General features: G+C 57.3%; 1 protein-coding gene across 3 annotated transcripts in view; it reads left to right on the top strand.

The window, feature by feature from the left end:
- Positions 1-8,336, top strand: part of SAFB2 (scaffold attachment factor B2) — a 33,873-nt gene extending 25,537 nt beyond the window's left edge. For all 3 annotated transcript variants that reach the window (XM_049639690.1, XM_049639691.1, XM_049639692.1), the window contains 8 exons: positions 533-669; positions 2,198-2,488; positions 3,355-3,495; positions 4,693-4,735; positions 5,750-5,880; positions 7,338-7,429; positions 7,566-7,632; positions 7,929-8,336. In XM_049639690.1, coding sequence (XP_049495647.1) covers positions 533-669; positions 2,198-2,488; positions 3,355-3,495; positions 4,693-4,735; positions 5,750-5,880; positions 7,338-7,429; positions 7,566-7,632; positions 7,929-8,082 — 1,056 coding nt within the window. In that variant the 3' untranslated portion in view covers positions 8,083-8,336. The remainder of the gene's footprint in view (positions 1-532; positions 670-2,197; positions 2,489-3,354; positions 3,496-4,692; positions 4,736-5,749; positions 5,881-7,337; positions 7,430-7,565; positions 7,633-7,928) is intronic.
- Positions 8,337-17,029: the final 8,693 nt, after the last annotated feature.

The raw sequence follows: 17,029 nt of genomic DNA, 5'->3' as shown, positions 1-17,029 counted from the left end.
TGAGCTATAAAAGCTTCCTGGGAGAGTGATCGTGGGCAGCTTGGGTGTTGTGGCCCCTGAAGGCCTCAGGCAGGAATAGGAGTCAGTAGTTAAGGTTTCGTGCCCTGTCCTGGAAATGAGAGTGGCACGGAAGTTGCCCGTTAATGCTCTGGAGCTGATGAGGAGCGCTCTTTTACGTTAAGCATCTTTGACCTGTTCTGTTCGAAGGCTGCCTGCCTGAGGCCCGAGTCAGCGGCTGAGAAGTGTGGTCCGTCATGCAGCCGTGCATCCAGCATGCACGTGCCCCGTGGCTCTGTGAGGCCTTGTTCTAGACTACACACAGTCCTGGGCTCTGCCGCACTAAAGAAACCTGCCTGTAGGTTTTGTGGGATGTCATCCCCCCTTCCCCTTCCATGACGCCCTTTGTTGGCAGGCCTTCCCGGAAACCACGTGGGACAGAAGAATTTTTGTCTACCCTAGATACGCAAATGTAACTTTCACCGTGCGTCTGTTGGCATTTTTCTGATGTTAACCGGCCAATTTTGGTAAACAGAGCTCCAAGAGTCAGGATCGCAAATCGGAAAGCAAGGAGAAGAGAGACATCTTGTCATTTGATAAAATCAAAGAGCAAAGGGAGCGTGAACGCCAGAGGCAGCGGGAACGGGAGATCCGAGAGACGGAGAGGCGGCGGTGAGTGGGTCCTGGCAGGCTGGCCGGTTGGTGGGCTCCCCTGGGGGTGCTCGGCCTTTCTCCCTGAGCGAGTCTCCTGCCCGCCCAGGCTCGATGACTGCCTCGTGTGTCCCCGGAGACAGAAGGGCCAGGGTGGCGAGGGCCGGCGGTCAGCCTCGGCACGGCGATCGTCAGAGCTGGAGTCTGTCTAGCGGCACCTCTCCTGGCCCCTGGTGGGCCCCGGCACGTGGAGTGAGCTCATCCACGCGTGGCTTTGGTGGGAGGGTCTCCAGTGTTGAGGTCTCGGTCTTCGCTGCCGAACCGCACGTAGATAAGATCGCAAGTGCAGCCAAGGGATGTGGTGCTTTTGTTAGAGGTGTTACTCAGAGGAGTAGCGTTCTCAGGCGGCCTCGGTCCCACGAGACGTTCTTTGCCACGCACACCTTTTTTTGTTGAGACGGTTTATGGAAGTAGGCCTGCCGTTCCCAGTTTCGCCTTCTGCCGTTTTCCGTCCGTAGCTCCCTTGTCATTTTGCTTCACGTGCTGCTCGGCAGAACGAAAGCCTCCCGCCTCACAGCATGGCATTAGGAGAACTTGTCTGAGTGAAAGCGGGTCGTGGAGAAACTTCCCGAGTGGTGTGGTTCTGGTCTCTCTGCGTATGTAGCTTTAGAAAGTAGAAGCACCGTTCAGATGTCTTTTGTTTCCGACTGGCTCCCAACGGCTTTGGAGCCTTTCCAGTCGCTGAGGGCGGGCACGAGGAGTGACAGCGACTCCTTTCTGGGATGCAGAGGGGGTGTACCCTGTCCCTGTCTCCCCCCGTTCCTGCCGCCACCACCACCACCCCCCCCAGCTTCCAGGATGCAGGGGCCGGTGACAGGAGACCTGGTGCCGGGCCGCATAGCATCGGCCCCCTTTGCTCATGCCTAGCCTTCCTCTGGCCCCACAGTCCCCCAGGTCTGCTCAGACGCTGTCATTAGCACACGCAGCCGCCTTGGAGGGAAAGGGTGAGGGAGGACGGCTGTTTCGGGGCATCGCTCAGTTACTTGTTCCTCCAGGGTTTTCTGTGTGCACGGCGGCTTTCATAGTAGCAGTTCTCCTCCCCTTTTCTTACTCTTCTCCCTTTATTTAAAAAAAAATTTTTTTTTAATGTCTGTTTATTTTTGAGACGGAGACAGAGCATGAGTGGGGGAGGGTCAGAGAAAGAGGGAGACACAGAATCTGAAACAGGCTCCGAGCTCTGAGCTGTCAGCACAGAGCCCGACGCGGGGCTCGAACCCACGAACCGTGAGATCATGACCCGAGCCGAAGTCGGACACTTAACCCACCGAGCCACCCAGGCGCCCCACTCTCCTCCCTTTAATGTGTGGCTTAGTCCTCCTGGCCTGGACGCCAGGCTGGGTCTCTTCGCCCCCTCCCTGCCCGCGCACCCTTGGCTTTGCTTTTGTGAGAAGGGAGAGTCCGGAGGTTGGGGTTCGTGGCCCGGCCCGGCGCGCGGTCACGGGGGCGCGCGCGGGGACGTCAGGGCGGCCTTGCGTGTGTGTCCCCGCAGCGAGCGGGAGCAGCGTGAGCGGGAGCAGCGCCTGGAGGCCTTCCACGAGCGGAAGGAGAAGGCGCGCCTGCAGCGGGAGCGCCTGCAGCTCGAGTGCCAGCGGCAGCGCCTGGAGCGCGAGCGCATGGAGCGGGAGCGGCTGGAGCGCGAGCGCATGCGCGTGGAGCGCGAGCGCCGCAAGGAGCAGGAGCGCATCCACCGGGAGCGCGAGGAGCTGCGGCGCCAGCAGGAGCAGCTGCGCTACGAGCAGGAGCGGCGGCCGGTGCTGCGGAGGCCCTACGACGACGGCCGGTGAGGACCCGGCCTCGGCTGCCCCCCTGCCCTGGAAAGTCGGGGCCCCGGTGCCTCCGGACGCCGTCGCGGGGCCCTGCGGTGTTTGCCTGAGTTACTCGCAAAGTCTTGACGGTGGCCGCTTGCTGAAGGGGTCGCCGTGCTGTGGCTTAGCAAGGCCTCCCGTCGCATCCACGCTGTGGTTCCCGGTGGGGCGGTGGCTAGGCCCGCGCTCGCCGCGGCCGCCGGTCGGCCAGGGATGGGGAGAGGCACCGGGCTGCACTCGGAAGAAGAAATTGCCCTCCCGTTCACAAAGTAGGTTTATTGGTCTCCAGCTCCTCTGAGCTTCTTAATTGACGGTCACCCATCACCCCACCACCCATGAGCCTAGTTTTCTGGTAAAAAATCAGGAGGAAGATAATTGGATGCCATCCTGAGCCGTATGCAGTTCACTATCACCCGATCTAATTCCCTTTGCTTTTGCAAAAAAAAAAACTCAGAGGGAGGTTCAGGTTACCATAGAAGACAGGAAGGTGAAAATGTGGCAACTCAGAACGCCATTCCAGAAGAATCAAATATTTCATTTCACTTGCATCTGAGCTCATGCGGGGATCAAGGTATTAACAGCCTTGTGATACAATTAGCTCCCAGCAGCCCTCCTTTCAGGACTGTCAGATGAGAATGCCGGCATGCCTCTTGGCAGTTTGGGGGATTTTAATTTATCAAATCAAAGCGATAATGATTGAATGTTTAGAGAGTAGCCCTGCAGGACATTTTAAATGATACCGGGTCTGGAGAGAGCTCCTCTCCCCACCTCCACCCCCTTCCCTATTTCCCTCGTTCTCGCTCATAAATGCAATTCATATCCTTTTAAAAACAAAAAACAGGCGAGATGATGCTTATTGGCCGGAAGGAAAGCGTGTGGCCATGGAGGACAGGTACCGCCCAGACTTCCCTCGGCCCGATCACCGCTTCCACGACTTTGACCATCGAGACCGGGCCCAGTACCAGGACCACGTGGCTGACAGGTCAGCACCCACCGTCTCCCGAAGCCACGGACACAGCCAACTGAGCCCGGTGCAGGGATAGGTCTCTGTTCATTCTCTGATGTCTCATTTACTTGTGAGGCTCCTGCTGGCTGGCTGACCGACCGGCTGCGCGTGGGATTTAGAAGCACAGGCCTTGAGCAGGATGTTGGACTCGGGGCTCACTTAGGGTGTCCTCAGCTTGTATGGCGGGAAGGCCCTCCACTCCTTTCACTCGTTGTCCCCTTCACGGATCGGGGGTTTGGGGCGATTCCTATGTCTCAGCGCCCCACGGCCCACTCTCTGGGCCTCACGGCTCCCCGGGGCTCTCGCCCAGCCTCTGCTCCTCCGCCTTGTCCCTCCTTGTTTTTATGGTGAGGATGCCGTTTACAGAAGTTTTCAGAAAGGCACCGGAGTCTGTGCAGGCAGGGCAGGCTGGCGTCCACATCCATGGGGTTCCCTGACTGACACGGGCTCCTGCATTGGCATACTGTGTAAGAACTGACCGGACAACGTGGGAGAGTTTTTACTAGGCTGGCTGTGTCTGAGAAGATTTTTTTTTTTTTTTTTTTTTAGCTGGTTCCTTTGTCAGTGTCTTCTTAAATGAGAAATATATATATATAGTTTATTAGAAAGGCAGCCCTCGATTTTCTAGTTCAAGAATTCTCTCTCTGGGGTTCTCATCATGGTCCCCTGGGCCGCATATCCCTGAACCGATTCTCCGTTCGTTAGCTCTTCCGTAAGGGAAGGGAGAGCAGGGGGGAGATGGGCTGAGAAGCCACTCATTTAATGAATCATGCCTGGAGTTGGTTTGAGAATCCTGTGAATCATGTGTACCGACTGGGTCAAACCAGAGGTTAGGGATCCTCTAAAGGCTTCTTGTTAGACCCTAGATTTTGTCACCAGTCCAGATATATTAGTCTTTGGCTTCGTGGTGGGCCTCTGTTTCTGAGATCCCTCCAAGGGACTTTAGTTCAGTAAAATTTTTATTCCCACCTTCTTAGGATCCAGCTTCACTCCTACTCCCTGGAAGAAGGCTTTAGATGTAAGCCAGCTTTTTTTCACAGGCCAGCATATTACAGTTCTTACTTGGTGAAATAGAATAAGTACCCCAATTGTGGAAAACTCTCGTGTGTGGCCTGCCGAAATGTTGTCTAGTGCCATCAGCAGCTGTTGGAATGAGATGTTTCCCTTTTGCAGGAGGGAAGGTTCAAGGTCGGTGATGGGAGAGCGAGATGGGCAAGTAAGTAAAACCCGACCCCAAGCCTGGGGGCACCCTGCTTCTGTGTTGGGGTGGGCGAGGGTGAGTGAAGTGTGCATAATTGTTTTCTGATTACGGAGTTGTACGTGTGTTTCCAATACATAGGGTTTGTTTTTGTTCAGTTGGCTCTAGTAGATTGCAAGCATCTCTGGGTTGTCCACTTGCTTAGAGTGCCTTCGAGTCTCAGTATTGTGAGCTGCCCCACGATATCCCAAATGGGGGAGGCGTTTTGCCTGTGTTGGGGCGGGGGAGGGGTCCTGTGTCTCTAGCAATCTGCAGGTGCCCTGTGAGGGATGCTCAGAGAAAAGGGGAGCTCTCCAAGAGAGAGGTAGGGGATGGGCATCAGAATCATGCCTGTTTAAAATACCGGGGTGTTTTTTGAGGGAACATCATGCGATTATGTCTCGCTACAAAGACGTGCTGGGTTTTTGAGCACAGGATTGGTTGGCGGTTGGCCAGGGGCACGGAGTGGCTCCCCTCCTCAGCACCTGCCTCCATTGTCACATAGACAGGTCTCTGCTGCCTCCATAGAATGGTGCCCACAGGGGTCTGAGGGCACTGCCTGTCCCGGGGTGTGAGAGGGGCCCTCCTGGCATCAGCAAGAAGGAAGTGCCCTGATTCTTCTGGGGAGGACTAAGTGATCCTCTCAGAGGACCCTTCAGCAGAGCCATCAAATGCCATCAAGTGCAGGGCTCTCCGAGCTCACAGGGCCAGAGAGGCCTCTGCTGGCACTTTATGTGGTGCCAGAGATGGAGGTCTAGGGGTGCCCAAGAGTTCTCGAGCAAGGAGGAGATCAGGAAGCAGAGGGCCCACCAGGAGCTTCTGTGGCCTCATCAGGGTTGGGAGCAGAGCATCCGGTGAGGTGTGCGGTTTGGAAGGGGCCTGGACAGGTCCCCTTGGGGCCACACCCCGGCCGGCTGCAGCGGGATCTGCAGGTTCACAGGCCCGTCCAAGAACGGCATGGTTAGGGTGCCCTGTCCCTCTTGTGCCTTCCAGCACTACTCAGATGAACGCCACGGCCACGGAGGACCACCAGAGCGCCATAGCCGAGACTCCCGAGACGGCTGGGGGGGCTACGGCTCCGACAAGAGGATGAGTGAGGGCCGGGGGCCGCCACCCCCACCCAGGTAAGCAGCGGGCAGCTCTGGGGGTCCCTGTCTGCTGAGGGACACCACCCTGGATCCTTTCGTAGACTTGCCCCAGGACATCCCCGCCGCTGTCCCCCAGGGGCCTGTAGGTGTTTTTAAGGCAGGTCTTTGCATGTCAGAAGGTTCTGCCTCATCTCGAGGTGGGTTTTCAGGGGTTGAGCGAAGGGTGCACCACTCCGGTAGAGGAGCGATGAAAAGTCTTCTTCCCCAGGTGACCCGTTGAGCTCTCGGTCCTTGAATGCCATTTTGTCCGTTTTGCCTTAAATATCCGTGGGAAATGTAACCGGGGAGCTCCTCTGCAGACAAGAGGGGACACTGAGCACCGTCACTGTAGGGTTGGGTGGCTGTCACCCCATGCGGGGCAGTCTCGCCTTCACCCTCGAGGACAGGTGTTGGGGGCTCTGATGGGCTTCTCGCCCGCGGCTCTGCGCACTGGCCGGCCTGGCAGCTGGTACTCTGACCATTCCAGACTCAGCCTGAGTCTGGGAAGCTTTCCTGGACACGCCTGGTGGCTGCTGGTGGCCGCACATTGGACTTGTGTTTTGGTTTGAATCACCTGGACTTTCTGTCTGAAACTTTTTTTTTTTTTTAACAGCTCTTTTGAGCTTTATTCACGTGCCGTATATAGTTCATCCACCTGAAGTGTGCGATTTGATGTTTTTTAACGTATTCAAGAGTTGTACGCTCATCACCACAGTCCACCCCCGAGGGAAGCTCCATTAGCAGTCACTCCCGGTCCCTCCCCAACCCGCAGCCCCTGCACCCCTGATCCACCATCTGTCTCTGGGTTGGCCTGTTGTGGGCGTTTCACACAAGTGAAGTCACGTGTCACGGCCTTTTGTGTCCTGCTTCTTTCAGCGTAGTGTTTTCAAGGTCCGGTCACACGGTCACCTGGGTCAGAGCCGTATTCCTTCTTGGGGTTCAGTAACAGGCCACATGTGGGGAGAGCACGTTTTGCGTCTCCCGCTCATGAGCTGCTGGCCATTGGGGTGGTTTCACCTTGGGGCTGTCAGAGGATCCTGCTGCTAAGCGTATTCGTGCGCGGGTCTTCCCGTGAATGTGTTTCCCGTTCCCCTGGGGTAGATGACCAGGGGTGGACTCGCTGGGTCCCGGGGTCAGCCTGCCGCACTGTTGTCCGTTCTCACCAGCCACGTGTGAGGATCGCTGTCTCCGCGTCCTCCGAAGCGCCCAGCGTCTGTCCCTTTGCCACCGGCCAACCCAGCGGGTCGCGTGGAGGTCTCCCGTCCCATGCACGTGGCTGCGCCGAGCTGCTCCGGGTGCTTACTGGCCACGTGGGTCTCCGTGGGGGCGTGTCCGTCCTCACGCTTCGCCGTTGTCCCTCAGAAACGCGTGACATCGGGCGGGATCGGCTGTGCTACGGCCTCCCCTTGCAGGCACGTGGCACCCTCTCCGGTCGGCTTTTTGTTTTGACACAGGGCTGGACGTGACTGGGCGGAGCATCAGGAGCGCGTGTGGCCGGGTTCGGTGGACGCAGGCACGGCGGGCCGGGAGCACGCGCGGTGGCAAGGTACAGGCTGACCTGTGCCCAGGAGTAGAAGGAGGGTTCCCAGGACGCTCCCTGGGGACTGGTCCCTCTAGCGGTTGCAGAGGCTTCCAGGCACTTCCAAGAAGGGAGTGTGTGCAAAGTCTTTCTTTTCTTCCAGGTGGTGAGAGGGGCCTCTCTGGGCCCTCGGGGCCAGGACACATGGCAAATCGGGGCGGGATGTCGGGGTAAGAAGTTTTGCGCTCAGATAAAATTGATTTGTTCCCACTCCTCATTTCCTCTCCCTTCTTTGCACATTTGGTCGGTTTGCCGGGTTGAATGTTTTGAAAACAAACCCGAAAAGCAGCTCTTGGCAGCTTGTGCAAGTCGCACCGGACACTTGCCCGGAGCTCAGTCTGTGGTTCTGATTTCCCTCACCTGGAAGAGCCAACGGGCCGTAAAGGCTGCACAGCCATGCGCTGCGCCCCAGAACGGTGAGAGCGGCAAGCACTTCAAGGGGACAAACGTGTGCCTTTGTTCCTAGGCGAGGCGGCTTTGCACAAGGCGGGCATTCCCAGGGTCACATGGTGCCCGGTGGCGGACTGGAAGGTGGACTGGCCGGCCAGGACCGGGGCAGCAGAGTTCCGCACCCCCACCCCCACCCCCACCCGTATCCCCACTTCACCCGCCGCTACTAAACCCCACTCCGAGTTTCCAGGTAGGCAGATGCACTGTTGAAGCTCAGCCAGAGTTACCTTGAACTTGTGGAATCTTTTAAGAAACAAAAAGCAAATCCTGCCACCATGTTGTAGCTCAATACAATGTGAATTCACTTTTTTTTTTTTAATAAACGTGATCTCTGCCATTTTTAAGACAAGATTTCTGTTAATAAGGCATTCCATTTTCCATTAATAAAAGTTTATGGTTCGCACCGGTGTGTGTCGCACTGATTGCAGGACAGAGAACGCTTCCGACCTCAGCGGCACCGATGTGTGTGTAGAGGCTCCCATACCCAGTTCTGCTGGCCTCCCCGGGGAGTGGGACGTCCATCTCCCCTCCTTACAGATGAGGAAACGGGTGTGGGCCACCTGCCCAAGGTCCTAGAGCTTGTAGGAGGTGGCAGGGCTGGGATCAGAACCAGGATTTCTTTTTATTTGGTAAATGTTCATTTATTTTTGAGACCGAGGGAGACCGGGCGCGAGTGGGGGGAAGGAGCAGAGAGAGGGAGGTACAGAATGGGAAGCAGGCTCCGATATGTTGGCACAGAGCCCGACGTGGGACTCGAACTCACCGTGCAATCGGGACCTGCCTGAGCCGAAGTCGGACATTTAACTTGAGGCACCCAAGTGCCCCAGAATTAGGATTTCTTAATGGCAAGGGGGGGGGGGGTGTGCATCATGGGGCCTACAGACCAGTCGCTTCACCCCTCGAGCTGGTGTGCCTGGGGTGGGGGGCGTCCAGTGATGGTGTGTGGGCTTGGGGTCTGGCTGAGGGCAGTCCCTGCATTTAATATGTAATTTCCTCATTTGTCACTATAAACAATTCTAATTTTCTTCATCAAAGCCTGCCAGACAAGGCCTCTGGCCAGCCATAAGTGCCGTACATGAGTCCTCTGATCCAGGCCCCTCCTGTGTGACTCCACAGGAAGAGTTTCTACCAGAGAACGGCTGAGCCCATGCCAGCCGAGAGCATAGGTGACCCCGGGCACGCTGGGGCATCCAAGGGACCTGTGCCGGCGGGCGGGGAGGGGGTCTGGGGGTAAGCCGGAGGGCCTGCCTCCCACAAGTCCTGGCCGTGATCCGGCGTGGTGAGAGTTAACCTCAGTGCCGCCTGCTGGGAACCTGGATTCTCTTCGTAACTAGGACAGCCACCCCACAGGCTACTGAACGATCACCAGTTCTCCCGGAGTAGCCTGCGTTCCCGCTGGGGTGTTTAGTTTTAAAAGAGCGATCTGAAAATGTGCCCAGCTTGCCGCGGAATCTAGACCGTTAAAGGCGGGTCAGCGCTGGCCTTTGGCGTCCTGCTCGTCTGAATTGCGGCAAGTAAATACCTCGTGGCTACCCCCACCACGGGGGCCCTCAGAGTCGTTTTCCAATGACAGTTGGGCAAGATGCCGTCTCCGCGTCACCTCCTGCATGGGGCCCCGTCTCTTCTCTGCAAGTCAGAGTCTAGAAACGGGTCTGAGCTTCCCATGTTGGGTGATCAAAGCCATACCCAGCCTGGGGGTGTGGGTGAGACCCGTTTTGAGATCTTGTCACCTGGCTGCAGTTGAGCGACCGCCCTTCAGGGGGAAAGGGTGACCGAGGGTGTGACCCGTGGCCCTCAGGCGGGGCACCGCTGCTGAGCTGCCCCAGGGGAGCCTCGGAGAGCCGCGGGGGCGAGAACAGCCCCTTCCTAGTCAGCCGAGCCTGCAGCCTGGGTCTGGCTGACGTGGATGCAGCGTTTGCTAGGCCTGCGGGAACACAGTACTGGAGACGGGGTGCTTTGAGAGCAGTCTATTCTCTCACGGTTCTGGAGGCCGGAAGTCCCGTGTGTCTGGGCCGGTTCCTTACCAGGCTGTGAGAGAGTCCGTTCCGTACGCTCGCCCAGCTTTTAGGGGGTCGCTGACCCATCTTCGGCGTCCCTTGGCTTTGTCGACACGTCACCCTGAATTCCGCCTCCGCCATCGGCCTCCCTGTGCGCGTCCTTGGCCAAATTGCCCCTTGCTGTGCGCACGCTGGTCACGTGGGTTGGGGCCCACCCGCATGCCCTCATTTTAACTCCATCACTCACATAAGGGCTTTGTCCCCAAATACAGTCACGTTCTGAGGCCCTGGAGGCCAGCGTTTCAACACAGCAACGGGGTTGGCAGAGTTTACCCCCCGTAAGTGCTCCTCACGGTTTTCATACATACAGATCTTCCCAGGATGCAACTGCCTTTTTTTTTAGTTTATTTGCTTCGAGAGGGCACAAGCCGGGGAGGGGCAGAAAGAGAATCCCAAGCAGGCTCCGCACTGGCAACACAGAGCCCAACTTGGGGCTTGATCTCACGAACCCTGAGATCGTGACCTGAGCTGAAATCAAGAGTCGAGCACTTAAACCTACCGAGCCACCCAGGCGTCCCCTCCGGGACGTGACTTCTGGGTTAGTGGAGCATCGCTCAACACTTGAGTCCAGGATCTTCCCATTTCTGTGACCAGAGCTGCTGGGGCTGCCGGGGTCTAAATGCCTCCCAGCCGCCTCCGCCCGGGATCGGAGCTGTGCACGCGCATGCAACTTGAGCACCGGGTCACGTTCGCCCTGTAACTGGGCCCTGCCCCTGAGCAGTGATAGTCTCTTCTTTCTTGTGTTTGTGTCTGAAATGCATCGTATTTTTTTCTGATTGTAGTTGGGTTATATTACGTCTGATTTTTATGTCAGGAGACAAGGGAGGTGGAACCAGGCGTGTGTTCTAGAAGGGGCCTGCTAGCGGGCACGGGGATTGTTTGCATTTTCGGCTCCTGTGAACGCTGCTTACGGTGAAGGCCGGAGTACGTGTATTTGCTCGCGCACGTGTCCCATTCTGGGTAGGTGCCTGGGCATGGGATTGCTGGCTCCTATGGTAATTCTGTGTTTAACTTTGGAGGAACCACCTGTTCTCCACGATGTGGAAAAGTTGCGCCTTTTCCACGTCACCAACACAGGTTTTCTGGGGTTTATGACAGTCGTGTGCGGTGGTAAGGGTAAACTGTGTCCATCCACGCACTGAACTGCCACCACGTGGACGGCCCTGGAGGTCACTGTGCACAGGGACAGAAGCCAGACACAGAAGGACACATCCCACGTGACCCCACGCACAGGGGGTCCCCAGAGGAGTCCCGTCCGCAAAGGCAGAGAGTAGATGGTGGGAGCCAGGGGTGGAGTGGGGGGGGGGGGGGGGGGGGAGTCAGTGCTTCATGGGGACAGTCTCAGTTTGGGGAGATGGAAAGTTCTGGACACGGCTGGTGGGGGTGGCTGCACGACAGTGTGAATGTGCTTGGTGCTGCTGACCTGTGCACTTAGAAATGGTTACATTTTATGTGTATTTTATCACAATTTAAAAAATGTTGAGAGAGAGACACCGAGCGCGAGCAGGGGAGGGTCAGAGAGAAGGAGACATAGAATCCGAAGCAGGCTCCAGGCTCCGAGCTGTCCGCACAGAGCCCGACGCGGGGCTCGAACCCACGAACCACGAGATCATGACCTGAGCCGAAGTCAGACACTTGACCGACTGAGCCGCCCAGGGCCACTAAAAGTAATTTTTGAAGATGGGGGTTCTGTGGGTTACCATCGGATCAGGAAGCACTAGGTGTGGAGGCCAGGAGGGCGGGCTCAGGATCCACCCCATCTGCCTTGTCTTCCCGCAGGGAGTTCATGGTCCCTCTGCTTTGGCCTCCTTAACTGGAAGAAGAAAACAATAGTAGTATTTACCATAAAGAGTCTTTGCGAAGATTAAGTCACTCAAATACGTGAAAAACTCAGAATTGTTGCTGCATACAGTAAGTGCTTAATGTTGACAGGCACTGGGAGGCCCTTGAGGAAAAGGTCCTGGGGTGGTGCTTGCTCGTGCTGTTCAGAGAACCTGGAAGAAGTTTTGAGGCCTGGAGAGAAGGAAGAAAGAAATTATCAGCTCCCCAAATAAAACCCAAATCAGCATTAATACCTTATCAAATGTCTGCACGTCTACAAAAATGTGTCAACCTCATCAACTGCTAAATTTTGTACTCATACAGATTTCATTACATTTCAAAACAGTTGCTAGGTGAAATTTTCTCACTTTGCAGGAATTCCCAAGCCTGCATGATGATTGCCAGTCTTAAATTGTGTGTGTTACTTCTAGTCAAAAAAAATCTCAAACACAAAGTTATAAAAAGCCCTTTGGGTTTTAAAAAAAAAAAAAAATACGGACACAAAAGTCGCCAGCTAGTGGGGACGTAGTGCCTCTAAAGCGATTTGCCGGAGGGGCGCCTGGGGGCCTCAGTCGGTGAATCGTCCGACTCCGGCTCAGGTCATGATCTCACGGTCCGTGAGTTCGAGCCCCGCGTCGGGCTCTGTGCGGACCGCTCGGAGCCTGGAGCCTGCTTCCGATTCTGTGTCTCCCTCTCTCTCTGCCCCTAACCCACTCATGCTCTGTTTCTCTCTCAAAAATAAACATTGAAAAAAATTTCAAAAAATAAAGCGGCTTTCTGGGGATGAGGGGTGGGGCCTCCACCGATATTCCTGGGGGCGTGCCCCCCCCCCCCCCCCCCCCCCCCCCCCCCGGCCCCTACTCCCCCCAGGTAAGATTCCCCCCCCCTCTTGAGTCACATGGTCACAGGATGGTGAGTCATGGTTTGAATCTGGGCTGTCACCTTGTCAGGTGGGTCCACAGCTCAGCTCCGCCTCTGGAGCTGTGTGTCCTTGGGAAAGTGACTCACCCCTTCTGGAGCCCACTGCTTTCCCGTGTCTCAAAGGGGTGTGTGCTGCCTTCAGCCGGGCAGGATTTGACGGATGGCCACAGCAGGCCCACCCCACCCCGTGTGCTGGCAGCCTCCTTTGCTCGCTGGGGCGCCGGGTTCTCAGCAACAGTGATCTCCTCCTGTCCCCAGAGTGCTGTGCTCATTTTGGGATTGGAGCGTTTCACACAATACCTGCAGGATAACTGGGTGTGTGCGTTTTCCTGCGGCTGCCCTAACAAATTAAGACAAACTTAGTGACTCGAAACAGCACCAACTCATCATCCCCCGGTTTTGGAGGCCAGAAGCCCCACACTTCAGGGTGGGCAGGGCCGGTTCCCTGTGGAGGCTGCGGCACAGGAACAGGTGCCCTGCGTTCCCGGGTCCCCCTCCCGTGCCCTGTCCCCGCCCCTCCCCCATCCGCAGAGCCCGGCCTTGCCGGAGTCCCTTCTCCGACCACAGGCAGGGAAGAGCCTCCAAGTTTAAGGGTTCGTGTGATCAGATTGGACCCCCCTGGGAATCCAGGACCCCCTCGCGGCCCGACAGCGCCCGACAGACACTTGCTCGTGGGTCCACCCTGGGATGCGGGGGCCACGTACTGAGGTCACGTGGTGCTGAAGTGACAGTTCCTCCCTGCAGGCCGGACTCGAGGGTGACTCGCTACTCTGTGTGTACGCCTAACCTTTAGAGTTGACCTCAAGGGTAACTTCCGGTGTCCCTGATGCCATCGGGGCTGGAAGTGGCCCCCGCGGAGGTGAAAGCAGTGCCAAGGCCCCCAGATCACTCCCGGAAAGGCAGGTGGCCCGTGGCTCTTGGCTTGTTACTTGTTGCCACCAGTGTCGCCTCCGGCAGCAAATCCTGGCCCAACGGGACCCCGTCCTGCTCCGCGGGAAGCTCTCAGGACAGGATCCAGTGAAGTGAGGGCCGTGCCGTGGCACTGGCCACGCCGACCGCCCCTTCCGACCTTGAAGGTCGGGGCTCAGATTCCACCCACCCCGAGGGCTCCCTTCCCACCTGGTCACTGTCACACCTGCCTGTCCTCATCGCGTTCTGTCCACAGCCGGCACCAGAATGTCAACGTCCGCAGGCATTCGCTGTGTCGTTCTCAGCTGTGTCTCCAGCGGCAGGCGTTCCCAGACGTAGGTTCCATTGTGCTTCAGGGCTGACGAGGCCAGCAGATCAGCAGGCGACTGCCGCTGCAAAGAAGGTCTGGGGCAGCTGGCGTGCTCAGTGGTAGAGTGTGCGACTCATGATCTTGGGGTGGTGAGATCGAGCCCTCCGCGTTGGGTGCAGAGATTACTTTAAAAAAATAAATAGGGGTCGAGGCGCCTGGGTGGCTCAGTCAGTTGAGCGTCAGACTCCGGCTCAGGTCGTGAGTTCGAGCCCCGCGTCGGGCTCTGTGCCGACAGCTCGGAGCCCGGAGCCTGCTTCGGATTCTGGGTCTCCCTCTCTCTCTCTACCCCTCCCCTGCTCGTGCTCTGTCTCTCTCTGTCTCAAAAGTAAATAAAAACATTAAAAAAAAATTTTTTTAATAAAATTTTTTTTTTTTTTAATAAATAGATAAGGGCACCTGGGTGGCTCAGTCGGTTAAGCACCTGACTTCGGCTCAGGTCATGATCTCACAGCTCGTGGGTTCGAGCCCCACATCGAGCTGTCTGCTGTCAGCACAGAATCTGCTTCAGATCCTCTGTCCCCATCGGATGGCTCTGCCACTACCCTGCTTGCTCTCTCTCAAAAATAAACATTAAATAAATAAATAAATAAATAAATAAAAAGAAAGGTCGTTACTCACTGATGCCACAGCAGGAGCAGGGGTGGGGGCGTGCAGGGCCACACGGGGAAGTGCCCGGGTCAGTCAGGCGGAGGGGGTGGGGGTGGGGTGCAGGGGGGCACAGAGTGGACAAGGACTTTAGCGTGGTTCCGGCCAGCAGGAACAGTGAAGCCGGGTCAGCAGGCCCAGGACTGCTAGTCTGAGTAAGGCCAGAGGGCTCTGGGGTGTAGGGAATGACCTAGTTGTGTGGTCCTGGGCCCTGGGGTGATAGGGCAGGGGGACATTGGCCCCGAGCGGGACAGCCTCCAGAGGACAGGGTTGGGGCTTGGGCTCTGTGACGGTTAGTTTGCATGTGAGAGGCAGTCCAGGGTGGGTCGGTGGGTCGTTTGCTGTCTCGGAATTAGCTGGCCCCCGGGAGGGGCTGTGCCTCCAGGGTGAGTAAGGCCCCCAGTGTCAAAGCATCAAACAGCAGAAAACAAAGATACGGCCAATACACCTGGGCCATGGCAGACACACACTAAATGCTCATCAAGTCTCAGAGAGGAGGAAGAAAACTACACAATAATCTTGTATTTTCAAGTTTTCCAAATGCGTGACCCCTTGTTTGGCCTGTGGGGTCTCTCAAGGGCTGCTGGCAAGTTCCCCCCGTTTAGTGCCTGATGGGGGCCCTCAAATCCTCACGTCTCAGTGGCGTCCTCGGGAAACAGCAGGTGGCAGTCTCCCCCGAGATTCAGAGGGGACGCTGCAAACGCGTTCGGACGGATGCAGTAAAGAGGCTGCTGTTTCTGTGAAGGGACTCTATAGCAAAAGTTACCTGGGGCGGAGGCAGATGCCAGCTTCCCGTGCAGGTTCCCAGGCCCCAACTCAGAACTGCTGGTCTGATTCAGGCCTTCCTTCCAGTCGCCCCTGGGATCCTGACCATTGAGAAGCGCCGTGGTTTCGAGGGTATCCAGACGGTGGCCCTTGCCAGGGAGGGTTGGGTGATGAGACCAAGCCAGGCCAGAAGGTCAGACTCAACAGCTCTGCCCCTCGCCAGCTGGGTGACCCCAAACCAGTTACCTTGAACCCCTCTGACTTGTGTCAGTGTAAAAGGGGCTGCGTGATTTCTGAGGACCCAAGGAGGCGGGGCATTTAAACTGCTCAGTACTCCGCACACAGCGGGTGCTTCGCCTTTGATGGTCAAGAGTGGCCTCTGATTCTTCGAGAAGAGCTACACGTACTCAAGGCCTTCCACCTCCTTGCCGGAAATACCTCCCCCTAAGGATTCAGTATGTCCTTTGGACTTGGGAGGGGATGCTGCTCAGTCTCCACTTCAACCACGCCCGTCATCTCATGATGTGGCATTAGCCATTTGTAAAACGAGAGGCCCGGGTCTGGCCTCCCGATGCCACGCACGGCGGGGTTAAGTGCCAGAAGCCTCTGGTGGCTTCTTGCGGCCCCACAGTCCTACCCACCTCACGGCAGCCAGCTGTGACACTGCCTGGGCGTCCCACATACCCCGCCACGGAAACCTCGCGTTAGGCGCCTGCGGGAAGGCTCGTAAAAGGCACTGAAGCTTCCCCCGCATAGATGCTGCTGGCTGCAGAGGACCAAATATTTACCGACTCGGCTGAAATGAAACCCAGCAGGGTAGATTCCACCAGTGGCCCAGAAAACGTCCCCTCACTCCCCATCCCAGGGAAACAGGGCACAGAGCGGGAAGCAACCCACTCGGCCAGGGTCTCCCCAGCAAGGCAAGAAGAAACATCTGGGCTCGAAGGCGCAGCCCTGAACCCTTCCCTCCTCTGTTTAGCAAACGCTTCCCGGACCCTTCCTGTGAGCCGGGCTCCGTGCCAGGGACACCGCCATGACCGTGACTGAGACAGACCTGCTTTCTGATGTTCAACAGATGGCTTCAAGCAGCGGGTGGGGTGAGGCCGGCTTCCTGGAGGAGGTGACCGGAAGGGCATCTGGGGAGGGAACAGAATGCGCAGAATCCCCCAGGGGGGAAAGGGTGTGGCACCTCAAAGGAATAGAGTGAAAAGCTTGGGGACCTTGGGGTCAGACTGGGCTCTGAGGCTTGGGCTGCCCAGGGAGTAGGCCCGTGGGTGATGGCGGCGGGGGGGGGGGGGGGGTCCATGGTGGGTTTTCGGCAGTTGAGACCCCTGTCCTCCTCGCAGGGTTCAAGGGTGACCATCACTGTCTCTCTAGGCCCTTCCTGGCTTAGGGCGTTCAAATCCTCATCGTCCCCGTGCCCCTCCCCGCCAGACAAGTAGCACTTCTCGCCTCCGGGCAGCCAGCGTCGGCCAGCCCCAGGGAAAGCGTGAGCCAAGGTGGGTTCCTGCACCAGGCTCTGGCGGAGGGCGCAGATGCGGTCCCCTCCCCGGAGACCAGAACGGAGGCTGTGGGAGCGGCGGGCTGGCAAAGCTGACGAGGTCGGTCACCCCACCCCACCTGGACTGA

The sequence above is a fragment of the Panthera uncia genome, chromosome A2 (assembly GCF_023721935.1).
Source record: "Panthera uncia isolate 11264 chromosome A2, Puncia_PCG_1.0, whole genome shotgun sequence".
NCBI lineage: Eukaryota > Metazoa > Chordata > Mammalia > Carnivora > Felidae > Panthera > Panthera uncia.
This window is presented reverse-complemented; position numbering and strand designations above follow the sequence as displayed.